The 19,244-nt window shown below is 41.3% G+C and overlaps 1 protein-coding gene across 2 annotated transcripts in view; it reads right to left on the reverse strand.

Annotated features, from left to right (window-relative positions):
* Nucleotides 1-608: 608 nt before the first annotated feature.
* The window catches only part of LOC126758004 (rapamycin-insensitive companion of mTOR), a 48,616-nt gene continuing 29,980 nt past the window's right edge, over nt 609-19,244 (reverse strand). Inside the window, exons 2-20 of one of the 2 annotated variants that reach the window (XM_050471972.1) lie at nt 15,756-15,972; nt 13,296-13,482; nt 12,870-13,228; nt 12,643-12,796; nt 12,412-12,516; nt 12,143-12,347; nt 11,867-12,070; nt 11,440-11,801; nt 11,196-11,375; nt 9,703-9,911; nt 9,323-9,617; nt 9,095-9,258; nt 8,697-9,029; nt 6,879-7,003; nt 6,222-6,801; nt 5,793-6,143; nt 5,619-5,716; nt 2,011-3,856; nt 1,857-1,939 (exon numbers count right to left, since the gene is read on the reverse strand). In XM_050471972.1, the coding sequence (XP_050327929.1) occupies nt 1,933-1,939; nt 2,011-3,856; nt 5,619-5,716; nt 5,793-6,143; nt 6,222-6,801; nt 6,879-7,003; nt 8,697-9,029; nt 9,095-9,258; nt 9,323-9,617; nt 9,703-9,911; nt 11,196-11,375; nt 11,440-11,801; nt 11,867-12,070; nt 12,143-12,347; nt 12,412-12,516; nt 12,643-12,796; nt 12,870-13,228; nt 13,296-13,482; nt 15,756-15,972 (5,981 nt within the window). In that variant the 3' untranslated portion in view covers nt 1,857-1,932. Of the gene's footprint in view, nt 3,857-5,618; nt 5,717-5,792; nt 6,144-6,221; nt 6,802-6,878; nt 7,004-8,696; nt 9,030-9,094; nt 9,259-9,322; nt 9,618-9,702; nt 9,912-11,195; nt 11,376-11,439; nt 11,802-11,866; nt 12,071-12,142; nt 12,348-12,411; nt 12,517-12,642; nt 12,797-12,869; nt 13,229-13,295; nt 13,483-15,755; nt 15,973-19,244 lie in introns of both variants that reach the window. The other variant, XM_050471971.1, reaches the window with a different exon arrangement.

Below are 19,244 nucleotides of genomic sequence, written 5' to 3' on the forward strand. Positions count from 1 at the left end.
GGCATTATAGCCGACTCACACGAAAGTTCACTCGCTGTGTTTGCCAATTCAGCAGTTCATGCTGCAACAACAACGAAGAAAGCGAATCAGAATGCTTTCCGTGCTTCCCTCTAATGAAAATGGCTACTGTTGCTTGAAAAGTCGTATAAAGATGAGTTTGTCCAACATTTTTCTAAACTTTGCTTTGCTTTGATGTGAACGAAATGATATAAAAGCAAGCTGTCAAAGCAATAGTTTGATGCCAAGCGTAGCAAAAATTGTATGTGAATCAACCATAAAACATGGCTAGTAGAACGCTCTACCTTTCTTATGTCTGTAATCCTAACAGTTTGTAGCCATAATTTGACCATATATAACAGTTCCATATGTATGTACTCTCCCACTCCTTTCCTGCAGTGTGGCTATTTCACTTCAAAAACTAACGCTTATTTATTCCTACGATTTTTTCTAACTGTAACTACATCACTCACGGCGCCAACATCTCAACAAATCCGATTTATTTTTGCTTTTTGCATATGCTAGCTGCAAGTATGCGCTTAATAATGCAATATATGGTGAATAATCAATCAAAATAACATAAACCAAAGTTATCTTAATTATTATAGAACTGTTACTGTACAATGCATTTATATTTTTTTTATAATTTTTCATTCATTGCTTCGGATACATTTTGTATATACATACGTATATACATACTATATACTAGACTTTAGAATATACGTTTGTAACACAAATTAAGCAAATTTTTCAAATAAAATGCATGCCATTTTCTATTTCAATTTAGTGGTACCCAGTGCTGGCTGGAGAGCCTGCTTTTAATAATAATTTTTTTACTACTTAATTTTTTTTTTAATACATATATTCCTGCTATAAATATACAGTTGATTGGAGTTTGGGTTCTATTAGCTTAGTGAATTTATGCAAAACTTTGAACTTAAGCGGAAAAGTAGTAGCAATTTCGGAAAAATTAATAGCGAAGTATATAAAATCGCTTACAAATATATATATAAATGTACAGTGCTAACAATTTCAGTTACTTTTCGAAAATCGTGTAATAAATGTACGCTATTTCACAAACTTCTATAAGCGAACTGAACTAAGCAAACACTATAAAACTACTCTCGACTTAGCTTGACAAAAGAAATCACTTTTTTAAATATAGTCTACTCCCATGCATACTTGGCATTCAATTCCTATTGTTTAAAGCAAGAACTCAAAAATAAATACGGTTTCAATCAGCTGTTGACCGGCAGGAGACCAACCAAATGGGTGGGGTGGTGGTTTAGCGGGAGAAGTGTCGATTGGTTTTTGTTTTGGTGCATTTAAGTGTCAGTGGCTTTTGTGTCCATTTTTAGCGCCTGCAAGCGTTTCTCACAGTACAAGCTGCCGATAGGCTTCGCCAGTGACGCCGCCAAGCTCTTAGTTATTGTTAGTGTATTAGCGCTACTCGTCGTGCTCGTTGTTGGCTGATTACACGCCGCAACATTGTGTTTAGCGGGCAATGGGTCAATCGCAGCGACGCCAGCGGGAGCGTTGCTGTTGTTGCTAATTGTAGTGGTAGTGGTTGTAGTAGTGTCGAGTGTCATTTCACTGCTGCTGTCATCCTGGTGGATGTATTGCATTTGTGGCGTAATGCCTGCTGTGTAAGATTGCCGCATGATGGGCAGACGATAGTGGAAATTGGCGTTGCTGCTGCTAGTTGCTGGCGACGTGGTTCCGGTGTTTGTTGTTGTTAGTAAATTTTTCGTTTGCTTTGTTGCGCCCACCGTGAACGGTCCACCATTTGCGTCAACACGTTGCGTACAGCTGCTACGCCGCAGAATTGCGCCATCAATGTAGGTGGTGGTGGTGTTGGCGGCGGACGTTGTGGCAGCGGCAGCGGCGGTGGCGGTGGCGACAGCACTTTCCGTTTTCCAATTTGCACTATTGCGGCTACGATCTGTAATGGGAAATTTATTTTTCGTACAACTCAAGTCCAATTCAAGCGTATAAAAACGTCCGCGTGTATACTTTTTATTTTGGTTTTCTAATATGCTCGCTCCGCCTGTGTTGTTGGCGCCACCGACGCCTACGCCGACGCCGACGCCACAACTGCTGATGCCCGTGCTTGTGCTGGTGCCGACGCTGCCGCTGCTCACGCTCGTACTTATGTTCGCATTCAAATTCGTGCTGCTGCTGCTCGTATTCACATTAGCATTCGCATTGTTGTTATTGTTGTTGTTGATGTTGCTATTGCTGCTTATGCTAATGTGCTCCATATTGTTGTCCGAGAATCCGCTGGCCATCGTCGGTTGTCGCGATATCGTACAAATACTGCTCCGATTGCTGCTGTTCGTCGTTTGTTCGCTGCTGCAATTACTGCTGCTTATCGTCGGCTGACTGGAGGCGGTGTTTGTGCCGGTCGTATTGCATGAAAACGCTGCCGTCGTCGACGAGGCAGGCGTAATGGAACACCGTTGTATCGCAATGCCATCCACTTCGTCCACATCGTCGTTGGTCAGCACTGAGGGTGCCGCAATCCACTGCGTCGAACGATTCGTGTCTTCATAATCGCTTTCATCGCTGTCGGAGGTGATACGCAACTCATTGCGCATTTCGCGACCCAACGACGAAGTGACACTCACCGAGGCGGATGTGTTGAGTTGCGTTTTAGCTTTTGTACGCGCATCCATTTTGTCCTCACGATTATTATCACCTTTTAATTTCGTTTTCACATTTAGTTCAGCCTTTGTTGTACCATCCTGTAGCAGGTTTTCACAGCTGGTCTCGTAAACACTAGCCAGTGGTTGTAGCTTGCCACTGAGATGCGCTACCGCCTTGTGCGTCGGCATATAGCCCAAGCCAGCTATGCTTTGTGTTGTTAATACCTTCGTAGTGCCACCGCTTGCTTCCGCACCAATACCACCAGCAATAGCGCCCAATGCAGCGGACGCACCACTCTTACCTTTGGTTGCGCGTGAGCTACCGCTCAGCTCATGCAAGCGCTCCACTTCATTGCGGTCCCGCTCGAAATCCATATACTTTTCCTTCTTCAATAGAATATCTGAGGGCTCCGCATAGAACGAGTCGAAATTCAAGTCAAGAAAAAGTTCCTGTAGAAATCGACGCGCATTCATACGATAACTGCTGCGCCCCAGCGTTTTGCACACCTCGGAATAGAGGCAAATATCTTGGAAGGCCGCCGGATGCTTCTGCTTCAGCTCCAACAGTGCCTTCTTCGTCAGCCGCGCACTGACCGGGTTGGCCAGACGTTGCACGTTGAACAATATGTTGGCGGTGAGGCGATCGGGCATGCTCTCTTCACTCAGTATGCTTTCCGGCGAGTTGAATGAGATGTCCGACAGCTGTATAGTGGAGGAGCTTTGCGCGTTTTGCTGCGGCGCTTGTGACTTCGTACTCGACTGTTGTATGCTTGGCAGTTGTTGTGCGGCTGGTGGCTGTTTGTTGGTCTTACGCGTAACGTGCGTAGTTGTTGTGGCGCCAACTAGGGTACCACTGCTGGTATAAAGTTCACCGCCTGTGGTGAGTGCGGCACACGCGGCGGCGGCGTCACTATCCAGGCGTTGTGTATGTGTGCGATTGCGTCGTGCACGTGAGCAGTGGAGGCAATTGTTGCGTCCGTGCTTGGCGCCCAGCCATTTCGAACGCTTACTCACCGACGACACGTCCGAAAGCGACGATATAACCGAAGATTCATCGCCGCATTCATTGTTCAGAGAATCGTTGAGGAACTGTTGATTCGCCGTAAGCAAATTTATATCCATCAAATCTTGATCTTGTATGTCGCGTGAGACGTAGGTGCGTCCCGCATTGCGGGTAGGGAAGAGATCAAGCAGATTTTTCGGAAGACAAATACCTGTAAATAATAAGGGGGAATTAGCTTTGGTATTGTTATACAATATTAATGGACAATTACTAAATATAACAAAAACAAGAAGAAACACCGACGACCGGTTGCAAATAACCTTCTCAAATACAAAAGATTCCATACAAGAATTTTATTTTGTTCAATTAGTTTCTGTTAGAGCTATGTGCTGGTATATATGTACATACAGACTGACAGACGGACATGGCAAACGCTCTTCGCTTTGTTACGATACACAACCCAAAAACATCCTCAAAATGAGTTGATTTTATAAACAATATGACCATTTCTCATCAGATTGTTCTGTCTATTTAAGTATGAGCCAGTGCGATTGGCCTGAAAATTCCCTTTCATTTGGCACCAAAATCATCAAAATCGGTTCAGATTTACACGAGTTATTCCCATTCAAAGTCCTTTTGTTTCTCATATTCTGCTCTGCTCTGGTGGGCAGCGCTGCTCTGGATCTGTGATTTCAGCAAATTGCAAAATCGCCGAATTCTACCAGGCGACCATAAATGAGCGGCAGGTGGATCCCAGAAAAAAGTGGCTGGTACATGTATGCACATGGGTGTAGGTATGTAAGCATGACATATGTATGTATGTATGCCGCAGACCAACAAGTTGTGTGTGTACATGTGGGTCAACGGATACGACCCAAGAGGATGTGTACAAACCGGAACCGGAAATACATCATGTATCAACTTAGACCGGATATAAATTTCCGGAAACGGTAGTGACCAACCGGAAACGGAAATTATTGGCCGGAAGTTGTGGTGAACGGATGTATAAATATAGGAAGATCACTGATGTTCCGGGCCCGTCATATCCAGCTCATAAACAACTTCCTGTATAATTACATCCGCTTGGTATGAGTATCCGGCAGATCACTTCCGTCCCCGCCTTGCCACTTCTGTTCACTTCCGGTTTAAGTTGGAACATATCACATTTCCGGTTCCGGTTTGTACACTTCCGCTTCCGGAAATGTGTATCCGGTTGGGGTTGTTGTATGTCACATTTCCGGTTCCGATTTATATACATCCGCTTGGGTGGTACCGTTATACATGTCGCTTCCGTTGGCCCACATGCATACTTGCTGGCCGCCGGCATACATATTTACATGTACCAGCCACTTTTTCTGGCATCCACCTGCTGCTCATTTATGGTCGCCTGGTAGAAATGGTCGATTTTGTAATTTGCAAAAATCACAGATCCACAGCAGCGCTGCCCACGAGAGCAGAGCAGGGCATTTCTGGGTATGGGAAAAAAAGAACTTTGAACCGGTATAACTCGGGTAAATCTCAACCGATTTTGATGATTTTGGTGTCAAACGAAAGGGAATTTTCAAGGCAATCGCACTGAGTCATGCTGAGATTGGTAGCAAATGACCGGGAATAAAAGATAGCCGATTGAAATAAAGTAGTCCACTCGTTAAATATTTAACTTTAATATGACCCCACAGTATTTGAGGTTAGAGAAAGTTAATTCTATCCGAGTCTGTGGAACTACGCAAATGAAAGTAAGTGGTATTCCTCTGAATAAATTGGAAATGTTTAATGAAATTACAAAAACACCACCAAGAAGGTTAGACGAAATTGACTCAGATGAATGCCAAGAAACAATTTTTAGTATATTTATATATTTTTTTTAATAAAATGGAAATTATTTTGCTACTTCATCTAATCGTTTTTAAATTAACTATGTATATTAACAATAAATATACACAATACTCAATAATCGCTAGCATTGCATTTACCTGCATAGCAAGGGCCTTTCAAATCGTTTTGTGCTAGAAACTTTGGTGCCGCCAGTGTTGGCAACGGTACCTGCTGCAATTCCTCAAAGTCCAAGCGCCTGAAAGTATATACATATGCCAAAACGTAGTAAATAACAAGATGCATATTTGATTAAAATTCCGAATGTAACTTACGGTATGCGCAGCGAAGATTGCCGATCCAAGCTGCGCACTTTCATGCGCCGTTGCGATTCGCCAAAGGAAGATTTGCGTGGACGCATCACCGACGAACCGAGTGAGAGAAACTCAATGCGATCGATAATGTCATAAACGTCTGTCGCCGACTCGGAGACCATTGGTCGGCAGTACTTACGCAATGAACGTAGCTGCGCATAGCCTTTTATATCCGCCGGACTGAGTGAGGTATTCAGATATGAAGCACCAACCAAGGAGGTGCCACGCAGTAGGAGACTTCTTTGCGGTTGCACATCGACCACTAGATTCGACATGCTCGGTATAGGACTCAACGGAAATTGCTGAAAATCGCTGCAGAATAATATATTTCATTAATATGGTGTTGACTTTACAAAAATGTATTCAAAAACTTTGCAAACAAGCGCTCACCCCACATTCTGTATACGCATGGTCACCGACTCACAACTGCTCACACCCGATGTATTCGAATCGGTGCACGAGTTGTAACGTATGCGATGCGCCGGATGTTGCACGCCCATAGCGCCAATGGCCGTGCCGCTTATTAGACTGATCACATCCGTGGTTTTCGACTCCGACAACGAACGCTGATGTTTGCTATGACGCATATATGTGCTCTCCGGTAGGGTCTTCGATTTGGCGCTAACCGTTTGCTGCAGCGTCGGCTGGTGTTGTGGTTGCGGTTGCGGTGGCTTGGTCGTGGCAATATCATCGCACGTCTTACTGCTGTCCGCCGTGGTATTAGCATCTGGCGCTTCGGAGCTAGCGCTGGCGGCGCCACCATCATGACCCGTTGTACTGCTGCTGCTCAAGAGCAAATTCCAATAGCTACCCGTATATGAGCCATCGATTTGATCATCAATACCGGTGTAATTGTACGGTGGCATATCTTCGTAATGATGCCGCACCGGTGTGTAGTTATTCGACATCCAATCTTCCGGTTGATGCACCGGCCAAACTGTGTTGCGATCGTGCCGCACACTCAACCAATCTGTATAAGAGTATGTGGCGCAATTAGTAAATTCAAAGAAATACGTATATTTTATAGAAAATAGCGAAAGTACATACTTAGCTTGTAGAGTATATTAGCACCGTCGTTTGTACCGCCAATCAGACCCAACACATTGAAGCAAGTGGCTCGTATTGAGTATACGACACATTTTGTTGCCAGTATGACCAATTTCTCGTAGATTCTGTAATGCAAGAAGCAAGAATTATTAAAGAATCGTTAACTTCTGGCTGACATGCGAAAATAAATAAGCGTTTATTGCTTTAAAAGTTAAAACTGTAAAAAAGACGATCTAATTCACCCAAATTGAACCAAAATAGATGTTACTTTGTTTCGATTTTGATTCAGAAAGATCTTTTCGGGGATACAGCCTTGAGAACTTACATATGCTGTTGTGTCCCGCATTTATTGTCACTCATTGTATTTAAAGGTGTTTTTCTCAAAACTATCTTTTTGAAGTCGGTTGCCAAGATCTCTCGAGAACTACTCAACCGATCTTCAAGAAATTTTACACAGGTCTCTGAGATAAAATTCTTAAAGACTTGGACAAATGATTTTTTTCGATTACAACAACAGGGTTCGTCCGGAAAGTAATAGGACTGAGTCAATTTAAAAAAAAAAAATATTGAAGCAATCGTTACAATTCTTTAAAAACTTTCACAACAGCCTCCATCTGCGACGATAAAGCGCTGCCATCGCGATTTCCAAGCATTGAAGGCATCACGGAAGACATTCTCCGGAATAGCCTTGAGAGCCGAGGTGCATGCTGCTGGGACCCACTCTGTCATCTCAAAATGCGTGCCATTCATCGGCCTTTTAAAGCAAGGAAACAAAAAAGTCCGGGGGGCCACATCTGGGCTATAGAGCGGCTGTGGAAGCGTTGAGATGCCAGCCTTGGTTGGGTAACTGCTCACAAGAAAGGCGGTGTGAGCCGGGACGTTGTGGTGGTGCAAATTCCAATCGGCTGCGATGTACTGTCGGACCGGTTTCACCCTTCGGTTGAGTATCTTGAGAGCTTCCTTGTAAAACTTGGCGTTGACGGTTTGTCCAGGAGGAACAAACTCATGGTGGACGATGCCTTTGATGTCAAAAAAGACAATATACATCGACAATATAACATCGTTTTCACTTTGGATTTGCATATTCTTCCGGTCTTCATCAGTGATCTCTTCCTGGCCCTCCAAAAAGGCCTGGTGCCACCTAAATACACCATTTCTTGCATCTGGGTTAGCCTACTTGATCATATCAAACGTCTCTGTCGCAGATTTAGCGAGTTTTACACAAAATTTCATCGCGTACCTCTGATCTAACGAACTCTGCATTTCCGTCTTGCACTCCTCACAGAAACATGGTTGTCCTGACTCTCCAAGTGTTCGGCGACAGACTGATCGCGCACGTTCCGAAGTACAGTCGCGGCGGAAAAAAAATCAGTCCTATTACTTTCCAGACAATCCCTGTATTTGAAAAAAAATGTCGCGAAATTTTTGCTGAAACTGAAATGTATGTCAAAAATCCAATTTTCAATTTTTTCCTTCGCCCAAGTTCTAAGTTAAGGTTTTAACTAAAACACGTATTTTTTTTCCTTTTAAATGATCCTGTAATTAGTTATCCTGCCAACGTGGGTGCATCATTTTTCCGAGGAGTCACCAGAAATGGCGTAGCAATGGCCGAATTAAAAATTTTTTTTTAATCTCAAAATTTCTTTGTTAATAGCGTATTTATGTAACAAAAAAAACTCTAATAAAATTTTCCATTTTTTATAAGAGAAAAAAATTGTTGAAAACAGGCTTTTTTTTATCCGAGGAAATCCATGTAACCCCTTAACTCTTTCCTCACAATATTTGAATTTTGTAACTATATAATATTTCCAGACTTACCTCGATCCCGATTCTACGAAATATTCAATTCCATTCGAGTGCGTCGATGCGTGCCCAACGGCCCAAATGGCCGACTTCAATTCCAGACACTCGGCATCATCCGTGCACTTGCCACGACTAATCACGTCAACCAAATGCGGTAAATCGCCATATTTTCGCAATGCCGTTGTACCTTGAGCCGTTTGTACCATTTGCCCGTAGAGATGAGGTGGAATATTTGGAGGAATTATAATCGGTCGGGTATTGCAATTACGACGACTATAGTGCCCATCTTCATTGCGTATGTGCAATGTTAAACTGGAATGTGTATTAGCCTCGACAAGCAGGACATAGCTTTACAAGTATAAACAGTTATTATTATAATTTTTTTTCAGAGTTCGCTTTAAAGGATTGCTCACCGTTTATTATAGCCGCTCTTCCAGTACTCAATCTCTTCTTGTATGCGCGCCTGCAAACGATTCAAGCCACGCGACAGTGAATAGTAACGCGCCATTATTAAGCGTCCACCATCGCCAAGTGACTTTAGATCCGGCCATAAGCTAACAATCTCCTCGAGATAATACTAAGAATATTGCAGAATTTAATTATTAGACTTTTAGCAAATATAAACAGGCGTTGTGACGCACCTTTTCGTGACAAGCCTCTTCAAGCACATCTAACGCTGCCAAAACGACACTACGATCGGGATCTTTCGTCTGCTGTATGATCAGCGGTATGCCCCAGACCTCGAAATTGTGCAGACGTGCACGCAGTAGCACGGTCAAAAATTGTGTGGCATACAGGCGGCCACTACGCACTTTTGCCACAGTTAAGGCCTTCTCCAGCACCTTACGTGTCACCGATTCTAAGGAGTAATCTAGAGCGGAGACAGCTAGCTTCACATAGCAGACATGGTCCGTATTGCGCACCAAATTTATCAAGCTGCAATTGGAAGATGGATGGGAAATTAATTATCAAATTTCAAACGTGTAAAATCATGCTGGCAGTATTAGGTAGTGCTACTTACTGCTCAAACACAGCCGTGTCGGTTAGTATACGAATACCATTTTGTGCGCGGCACATGCGGCCAATGTATAAAAAATACTGCTGACACATTGTACTACTCATGTGCTGTGGACTAAAGAGGCAGTCGTGTGCACGATTTGATGTGCTCACGGCCAGCAATTGTTTGCTGATGTCCGAAAAGTAATCGGTGAGTATGCGTATGCTCTCCATCTGTAGTGAAAAAAGGTGAATACGTTAAAATGACAGCTTCCAATGATTGGATAAATAAATTTAAAAAAATATTTGAAAAAAATTTAAAAAAAAATTAAAAAAAAAAAAAAAAAAAAAAAAAAAAAAAAAAAAATTTAAAAAAAATTAAAAAAAATAAAAAAAAATTTAAAAAAAAATTAAAAAAAAAAAAATTAAAAAAAATTTAAAAAAAATAAAAAAAATTAAAAAAAAAAAAAAAAAAAAAAAAAAGTATAAAAAGTAAATAAAAAAAAATAAAAGTATAAAAAGTAAATAAAAAAAAACAAAAAATATGAAATAAAGAAAAAAAATAAAAAATTAATTTAAAAAAAATAAATAAAAATAAATAAAAAAATAAATAAAAATAAAAAAAAAAAATAAACAAAAAATATATACAGAAAAATATAATAAAAAAACAGTAAAATATAATAATGAAAAACCAGAAAAATTGGATAGAAAAACCAAAAAACAACTTTAACTCCGGTTACATCCAAGCTATAATAACTAACAGGGCATTACTTATAGCAACTACAAGTAGATCCAAATCTGAAAATTCAACGGAAACAGTTTCGTTAATTCTTAACAAGGAAACGCTCGGTTTCGACGATGTCGGATCTTTGGGAGTAGGATGAGTGAGGTTTACCGGTGGTAAGAGGCGAATAGAGAAATGCGAGAACTCATTGCCCGCTGGATATATATTTGATATGTCAAGGTCTATTCTGGATAAGTTGGAGTTTAACTTGCTACAGTATGCAGAACGACGTTGGGCAAGGGTCACTCTATATTTTGCGAGCAACTCGAGTTATTTGTCTGCAATCGGTTGTTGTTGCAGTAGCAAAATTCTGCCGAGTTGAAGGACTGTGATAAAAATATCAGGGTCCGTTCCGACTGCCGTGAGCAATGATTGATTGTGATCGATCAGTATGTATGGCAGCTATGTATACGCTGTAGTGGTCCGATCGATATAATATATTTGGAAATTGCAGCATTGTCTTGTACAACAATCCAAATGAAAAAAAATTTTCATAGGACTTAATTTCGAAAGATCTGTTTGTCCGATGTCGATGGTTCCGACAAATGAACAGTTCTTTCTGGAGATCGAGGCGAGTACCAAATTGCACATCAATATCTCAAAGCTTGACAAGACAGACAGGCGGACAGACGAACAGATGAACATGACGAAATCGAGTCAGCTACTCAAGCTGACTATAGTATACCCGGTTCATGATATTAAAAAAAAAAACAATAATAAGTTCTTTATTTTACCATCGGATTAGCCAGCAGCCAATCAATGAAATCCAAGCCTGCAATAACGAACGCTGGCATAGTTCTTCCAGGTCGGCCCAAGTCTTGGTGAGAAAAGCGATTTTTACTCGGTTTGTAATAGTCCAAGAGCGATTTGAGGAAATTGTTGACCGTATCGTCGACTCTGCGCATTATGTTCGACTGCAGAAAAATATATCATTATTAAAATGTGTATTATAATGCCACAATTTTGAGAGCAACTTACGCGCAATATGGTGATAATAATATCCCAGTCCCAACCACTATCGTCCGGTGAAGACAATACATTCGAATCACGTATTAATTTAGCCACACGCTGGTTTTCGAAGAACGGTAATAGTTTTCGCTTGAAACGGAAGCTTGCACGCCGCGATGAGGATGGTTGCACATTCGACTCGTCGCTGGATGAGACCGAGTCGAGACGCTGTCGATCACTAGTGAGCAGACCACCACCAGCGCCAATACCCAGTGTACCGCCACTGGTTAAATGGCCGCCGACTGGCGGCGATTGCAATGCATTGCCACTAAACGAACGCGCATGATCCTGAGCGTTGATTTCACGACGAAACAGACGTGTTTGTATTAAGGCTGAAATGGTGGAAATAATAGCTGTGATGAGGGAGATTTTTCAATGCCACCATTAATATACTTACATCCCCCTTGTATAATACTATCCAAAAATAAACTACATGATGCAGGACGATTGCGTAGCATTTTTTGGTAATTTTGTAAAGCTGATATTGCGGCGGTGGCATTTTGATTACCCTGAGTTGCGTGCGAAATTAGTGTCGGCAGTGCCGGGCTGGTGCTACAGATATCCGCCGGTAAATGTGTATGCATTAAATGTAAGATTTTACCTACAAAAACAACAATGTAGTAAAAATAAAAAAAAAATCGGGATATTCGGTCTCAGAAGGGTTTACACATACCAACTAGCACAGTGGCACGCACCGACAGATGCGTATCGCTCGATCTGATCACCTCGACGAGTGCATTTAAGAGTCCAGTCTCTAAAAAACAGTATAACAGTAATGACAAATGTTGCTCGCAAACATTTGGCGCACGTGCGGCCAAACTCGGCAAGATAAAGCGTCCTTCCATTGCAACAAAGCCATTGCTGAGCAACCAGGCATCCTGCAATGAAGTAAGTTGTGGTGAAAATTCTCTACTTTTTATTTATTTTTTATTGTTTTAATACCTGAAAGTCTGACGGATCGACTGTCTGCAAGGCTATCGTGTAATCATCCGTCCAGGGCGGTTGTGGTACATTCAAAAGTTCGTAAAGCAAATCCAATATTGCTTTCTGAAAGCGAAAATTCAAATTTATTAAAACACGTAAACAAAATACCAAACCCTCAAACCCTCATAATAAACATAAAACAGTAAATATCCGAAAGGCGGCAGTTACTAACTCAATCTAATTACTTACTCTCACTTCCATTTGATTCAGATACAGCGTATCCACTATTGCTTTTAACCCCGACGGTTTGCTTGGATTACAGAACTCAATTGTACCGGTCCAACTGCGCAAAACCGACAGCAATGCCAGGCGACAACTAGTATAACGCAATTCACGGGCATCCCTAAAGGAACAACAGGTATAGTAGAAATAATTAGTAAAAACAAAAAAACTTTCATAAACAAGTTTGTGCATACTTATTTTTGTTCATGATGCCCAAGCGGTATGTGAAATCGCAATAGGGCGCTGCGAGGCAATCCAGTCGAACACCCGATATGTTGCGAGTCTGCGGCCACTCCAGCAAGTACAGCAGCACGCCGCACAGGCTCTCAGCGATACGTGGATTGTGACATTCCAGGACGTTGCGTGTGATTGCTGTGACGCCGCCGCAGACAATCAACAGCACAGGATTCAACACCGCGAACTCACATAGTGTGGCCAGGCAGGCGCGCAACATGTTATCGCCGTCTTCAATGCCGCTATCGGCGAGCGACACCAGGCAACGCACGAGCACAGGATTGATGTCGACCGGTGAAATGGCCAGCATCTTGCGAATCTGTAAATGAAATAAAAATTCAGTAAGAATTAATATTAATTTGGTGAATTACTTTGCAGATACCCACCAATTTCAGTGCTTGCACGCGTTCGTCATCGTTCTTCAGTAGCACATCGATGGAGCGACATACTAAATGTTGCAGCTGCATTGAGTTGAATATTTTGACATCACGTGGTGTCGCCAGCACATAACGGATAGTGCGCAAAGCGGCAGCACGCACTTGCGTAAATGTGTGGATTAGCGAGACGCTCAAACTAGAAAGTTTAAAATGCATATAAATTTATTACTCCGTGCGTACACTGCTGGATATTAACAATAATTAGAGAAAGTATACTAGAAATGAAAAAAAAAAACAATACAATCAGGTGTCATACTAGAACATTGCAAATTGTCTTTCATTTTATACAAATAATGAATCCAGTCTTGAGGTACTATGTGACATTAATGAGCTAAAATGAATCCCTAAACAACTATAATTTGGCGCTCTTTATGGAGAACGTTTCCGCTTACTGTGTTCTCTGAACAAACCGAACTTTGGCGGGTCCTTCTCTGCCCATATACTAGCGAGGGAGTTGTGGGTGGGAAGAAGCCGTTGGAGGAAAGACCCAATGAGTTTTTTTAGGGATGGGTCAAAGCTAGGGCGGAAGCTTGGTGGAGGGGTTTACTGTCAAGAGCTCTCTATCAGCTCCAGCTTCAAACATCCTGACTATTGTAATGTTTTCCAAGCCGTGGTGGCAGCCATTAAGGTAGCAGTAGTTCCACTGCTCCGGAGTGCATCCTCCTTCAGAGCCATTAAGGTAGCAGTAGTTCTACTGCTCCGGAGTGCATCCTCCTTCAGAGAAGTGACCATCCACTCAGATAGCCTTGAACTCATCAACAGTACGGGTTGATCTCTTTGTGATAAGACTGGATGCTAGGTCATAGCAGAAAATTGTAAAGCTGATGAGCTAGCAAGGAAAGGCATTCAGACCGCTATCGGTAGAATGGGAGCCTTGCCCTATTAGCGTCCATGCATTAAGGCCACCGGACGCCATCTGCAGAAGCTGTTTGGAAGACGACGAGATGGAAACAACTCAACACTTTCTTCTTGGCTGTCCCGCATTTGGGAGGTCAAGGCTTACACACTTGGGAGCGAACTAATAATATCCTCTTTCTTTATGCACTCTCGTGTAAAATATGCTTCGTTTTTGCAATTCTGAGCCGTGCCAACTACAAGCGACTTTAAGAGGAGTCAATCACACTCTTGAACTAGTGCTAAACCTGCCACCTACAGACCTCTTCGCTGAAAACTGCGCAGCAAAAAAGAAAAAGATGGTTGGCCCAAAACAATAAAGATTTATACGGAGTGGGTGCGGGGATATACTGCCCAGATTTAGGGTATAAAGCGACCTTTTAATTTGCTGGACCATTGCAATATATTTCAAGCAGAGTTCTTTGCTATTGAGAAAGCCGCGGATCTAGCGTCTAATGTATCTACTGGCAACTCCAATCTAAATCTACGTAGACAACCAAACATTAATCAAGGCAGAAACTTTGTATCGCTTATCGGCCAGAAGTGTCTAGAGAAGCAGGGAAGAAGTGGAGTGTATCGCCAGAAACAAGCGACTTCAATTCTACTAACGTGACCGACATTTGTAAACCCATGCATTATCTTTACGACGCTCTTAACAGTTCGGTGGAATGTTCTATCGAGGTATACAAAGTGGTGCAAAGTGGTAGAACAAAAATACACAAAGTTCGTGCTCACTTTTGGTAGAAGAGGCTCTGGGAACACCATTGGGATTCTAACTAGTTACTGTCTGGTGGTGCACTTGCCTGCAAAATGGGGCTGACAGGTAGAGATGACTGCAATAAATGCAAAGAGCGAGGCACTTAGGAAACAATGGAGCATCTCTTGTGAACTTGTCCCGCATTGGCTACGCTTTAAGCATTTGCGAGCTCCCCGGTGTGAGAAAGAGGTGTCGATAGTGAGCCGCAACTTGGCACTTTGTCTGGCATCACTAATGAGCCAAACTTTTGTATGTGTGGCTCACGAGCTTACCAGACTAACCTAACCTATTAGATAATCAGGCTTTGATTTTACTAGCCCTCAGCAAGGTATTAATCTGAATTCTTTCTCATTCTGTTGATCAAATGTCCTAGTTCAGAACTACCAATTTGGTGTTTTTACTAATTGGGGTAACTTAATTTTATTATGACAAAAGGCTCTTCTGATACTTGCCATAGTACATATAGACCCTATATTATATACATATATGGATCTCAACTATGGATATCATGTGGAAAGGACCAAATTTAAATTGTTGTTTCTAATGGATTAATATTTTTGAAACCTGATAATAATGCCGAAGTAAATATGCAGTAACATTGCGAATTATTTAATTTGGAGTGTTTAAGGTCAGATAAAAAAAAAAGCAAACCTGATATTACAAATGTTCTAATATATTTGAAATATGTTTGGAAATAACTAGTTAGTGATGAAGGCGACAGATTTTTACCTAAACCTAAATAATATGCGTCTACTTACCAATAGAGCAACTCTTCTGTGTTAAAGCCTAAATAATTTTTTGGATTATGCGCCTCCGTCTGTTGCTGTTTGCAAAGTGTTGCCAGACCGTTAAGCAAAAATAGGAGTTTTGTATCGCTTGTGTTGCGGCAACACAGAGCTCTATAGATATCATAGGCATTTTCTATGTTATATTTACTGGGGTCCAGTCGATAGTAGTCTTCGTGATCTTGTGGAACTGAAAATAAAAAAAAAAAACAAACGTTTAAAATATGAAATTTTAATATGTTTTTTCTAATACTTAAATAGTAGTAAGTATAAGGAAGCACTAAGTTTTGAATTCTATTATTTTTTGTTTTTATTTAATTTTTAATTTATTAATTCTCATGTTTTTACTATTTTTTAGTTTTTTGTTATTTAAAATTTATTTATTTTATTATTATTACAATCCGTCTTCCTCACGATTTTCTTTCAAACCTTTAATACCACAAACGTGACGACAAAAATTTTATTTTTATGGCAAAGACTGGACACTAAAAGAGAAAAATGAAAAAAGTACAGCTTTCGATTTGCTTACAACTAATATACAAAAGGTAATAACGGGTGATCCAAGTAGAGGTACTTTTTCAATAGCCTTTTTTGACAGATCACGCCTGAGTCGTGTCAAGCTGTCATTTTATTTATGTTCAGTATTGTTTGGCATTTCATAATGAAAAGGCTTACGCCTGATCAACGTCATCGTTCAATTTTATTATGAAAACACGTTCTGTAAAGAATGTGTTTCGTGCACTTCGCTCAACTTATGGTCCATGTAACCGGCCTTCTAGCGTACTATTCGCAACATCAAACCCAGCATTCATTATTGGATAAAATTCGACCGAATAGACTACGACCAGCATCCAGTGACGAAAAAATAACAGCCGTCGCTGAGAGTGTACACGAAGACCGTGGATAGTTGATTCGGTGCCGTTCGCAGCAATTCGAATAGTCATATGGAACGACTCGGCTCATTTTACTTCGAGATCTTACATTGAAAGCGTAAAAAATACAGCTTCTGCAAGAACTGAAGCCGCTCGACTTTCCCAAACAACATCGCTTCACTCTGTGGGCTCTTAAAAAGTTCCAAAAAGATCCGACCTTTTCGAGCCAAATTTTGTTCAGCGATGAGATCCATTTATGACTCAATGGGTATGGAAACAACCAAAATTGCCGCATTTCGGACGAAAAGCTTCAAGAGCTGCCATTTCATCCAGAAAAACAATGGTTTGGCTTTCACTGCCTTCGAGAACCTAAAACAAGCTTTCTTGTTGTGACATTGATTGAAATGGGTAAAATAATAAAATTTTAATAATTGGTAAACACTCGATATAACTGTGTCTACCTTAGTCCTTATTGTTTCATGCAGTTCACAAATGAAAAAGTTACCCATAACCTGAAACTCTTGTTGAGTGGTGTATCTGAAAACACTTAGAAATGACCAAATGCTGAATAGTTCTACACTTTAGCAAAACATATTGGGGCGGAGCCAAAATCTGAATTATTTATTCACGTCACCGCTTTAAGAAGGAATCATACTCAAAATTACATTTTGTCTTACCCTAATGTGCGAGTAAGACAACCGAAAGCGATTGAAATGCCATTAAACTATCAAATTACCAGAAACAAGTTGAAATTCAAAAGGACTCGGAGGTGTGAAAGTTAATAAACACCAATGAACAACTTAACTTGAATATCTTCGGGGCGTTGAACGTGAAAGGAAATTTAATACGGCACTAACCTACGACACGCATGACACTCTTTCTGCACTGCATTATTTTTAAGTATTTACAAGCTATGATTATCGAAGAAAAAAAAACAAACAAGAAAAGGGTTGAAAGAAAGAACGTCCCTTCGCTGTTTACGCAATCGCCGCCAAACACCTCCATCGCCACACACGCACGCAAGCTCGTAGATTCGTATGTGTATGTGTGGAGTTGCGTGTGCATGAATGTGTGTGTGTGTGTGAGTGAAATGCATTCATACACTTGTGCATATCTGGGTTAAGCGTTTATGACGAGACAACAATAAATTCACCAACCACGCACTGCAATCAGCTTTGTCTACGCACTTGTAAGCTGCATTTAACAAAAAACAACAACAAAATGAGAGTAGGTTTCGCATGTTAAGAAAAAAAGGAAGTGCGAGTCCACATTGAGGACAGCTGGAGCTGAAAGTGCACATGTCTGTCGCAGCGGCTGAGGATAAAATTTCATTTTCTGAATGGATATCGAGACGCTGGTGAAATGCAAGTACAGTTATGAACAAAATAATAGCAGCTAAATTTAGTGATGAAATTTTTAACACAAAATTTCAACAAAAACACATTCATGTAATTTTCAAGACAGAAAAAAGGAAAGGCAGGTCTGTCTTTCCGACAGATGATACTTGATTTATACTCAGTTTGGTTTGTCATTTCATGATGAACAGACTTACTGCGGAACAAAGTTTGCAAATCGTGCAAATTTATTACGAAAATAATGGTTCAGTTGGTAATGGTTCATTTGGTCGACGTACATACATCCGCCATCACGCGAAACAATTGGAGGTGCGTCCATTGACATTGTGAACATCGTGCAAAAACTGAAGTCGCACGTTCGTGGAATAAGCCCAAAACGATATGGGCTTCGATCCTGACTTTTACGAAAAAATTTGATCAGCAATGAAGCTCACATTTGCTTGAATGAAGACGATTGTCGAGACGCCTTTCTTCTTTTTCTTTATTGCCGTATACACACCAGTCGTTCTTCCTTTTCGCTGTTTGGCTTCAATTGGAGATTCCAAGTGTAGTCAAGTCCTTCTCCGCCTGGTCTTTCCAACGGAGTGGAGGTCTTCCTCTTCCTCTGCTTCCCCCGGCGGGTACTACGTCGAATACTCTCGAGTTGGAGTGTTTTTGTCCATTCGGATAACATGATCTAGCCAACGTAGCAGCTGTCTCTTAATTCGCTGAACTAGGTCAATGTCATCGTATATATCGTTCCAACGACTGCGGTATTCGCCGTTGCGTATGCGCAAAGGACCATAAATCTTCCGCAGAGCTTTTCTCTCGAAAACTCGTAACGCCAACTCATCAGATGTCATCGTCCGGGGATGTTGAGTGATTAGTAGAATTTAATCTTTATTCAATGTCCAATAATATCGATGTCATCAGCGTACGTCAGCAGTTGTACACTCTTGTAGAAAATTGTACCTTCTCTGTTCAGCTCTGCAGCTCGAATTATTTCCTCCAGCAAATTGAAGAAGTCGATAGGCAGTTGCCTTGTCTGAAACCTTGTTTAGTATCGAACGCCTCAGAGAGGTCCATCCCGATCCTGTCGGAGCTTTTGGTATTGCTCAACGTCCACAGCCGTACACACGCACACAGCCTCAGAAATAAAGCCGATCATAATGTTTCCGTTAATGAAAAACGCTATAGAGCCACGAGTGAGGACTATTTCGTGGCAGAAATGGAGAATGTTGATATGGTCAACGAAA

This window comes from Bactrocera neohumeralis, chromosome 5 (assembly GCF_024586455.1).
Source record: "Bactrocera neohumeralis isolate Rockhampton chromosome 5, APGP_CSIRO_Bneo_wtdbg2-racon-allhic-juicebox.fasta_v2, whole genome shotgun sequence".
NCBI lineage: Eukaryota > Metazoa > Arthropoda > Insecta > Diptera > Tephritidae > Bactrocera > Bactrocera neohumeralis.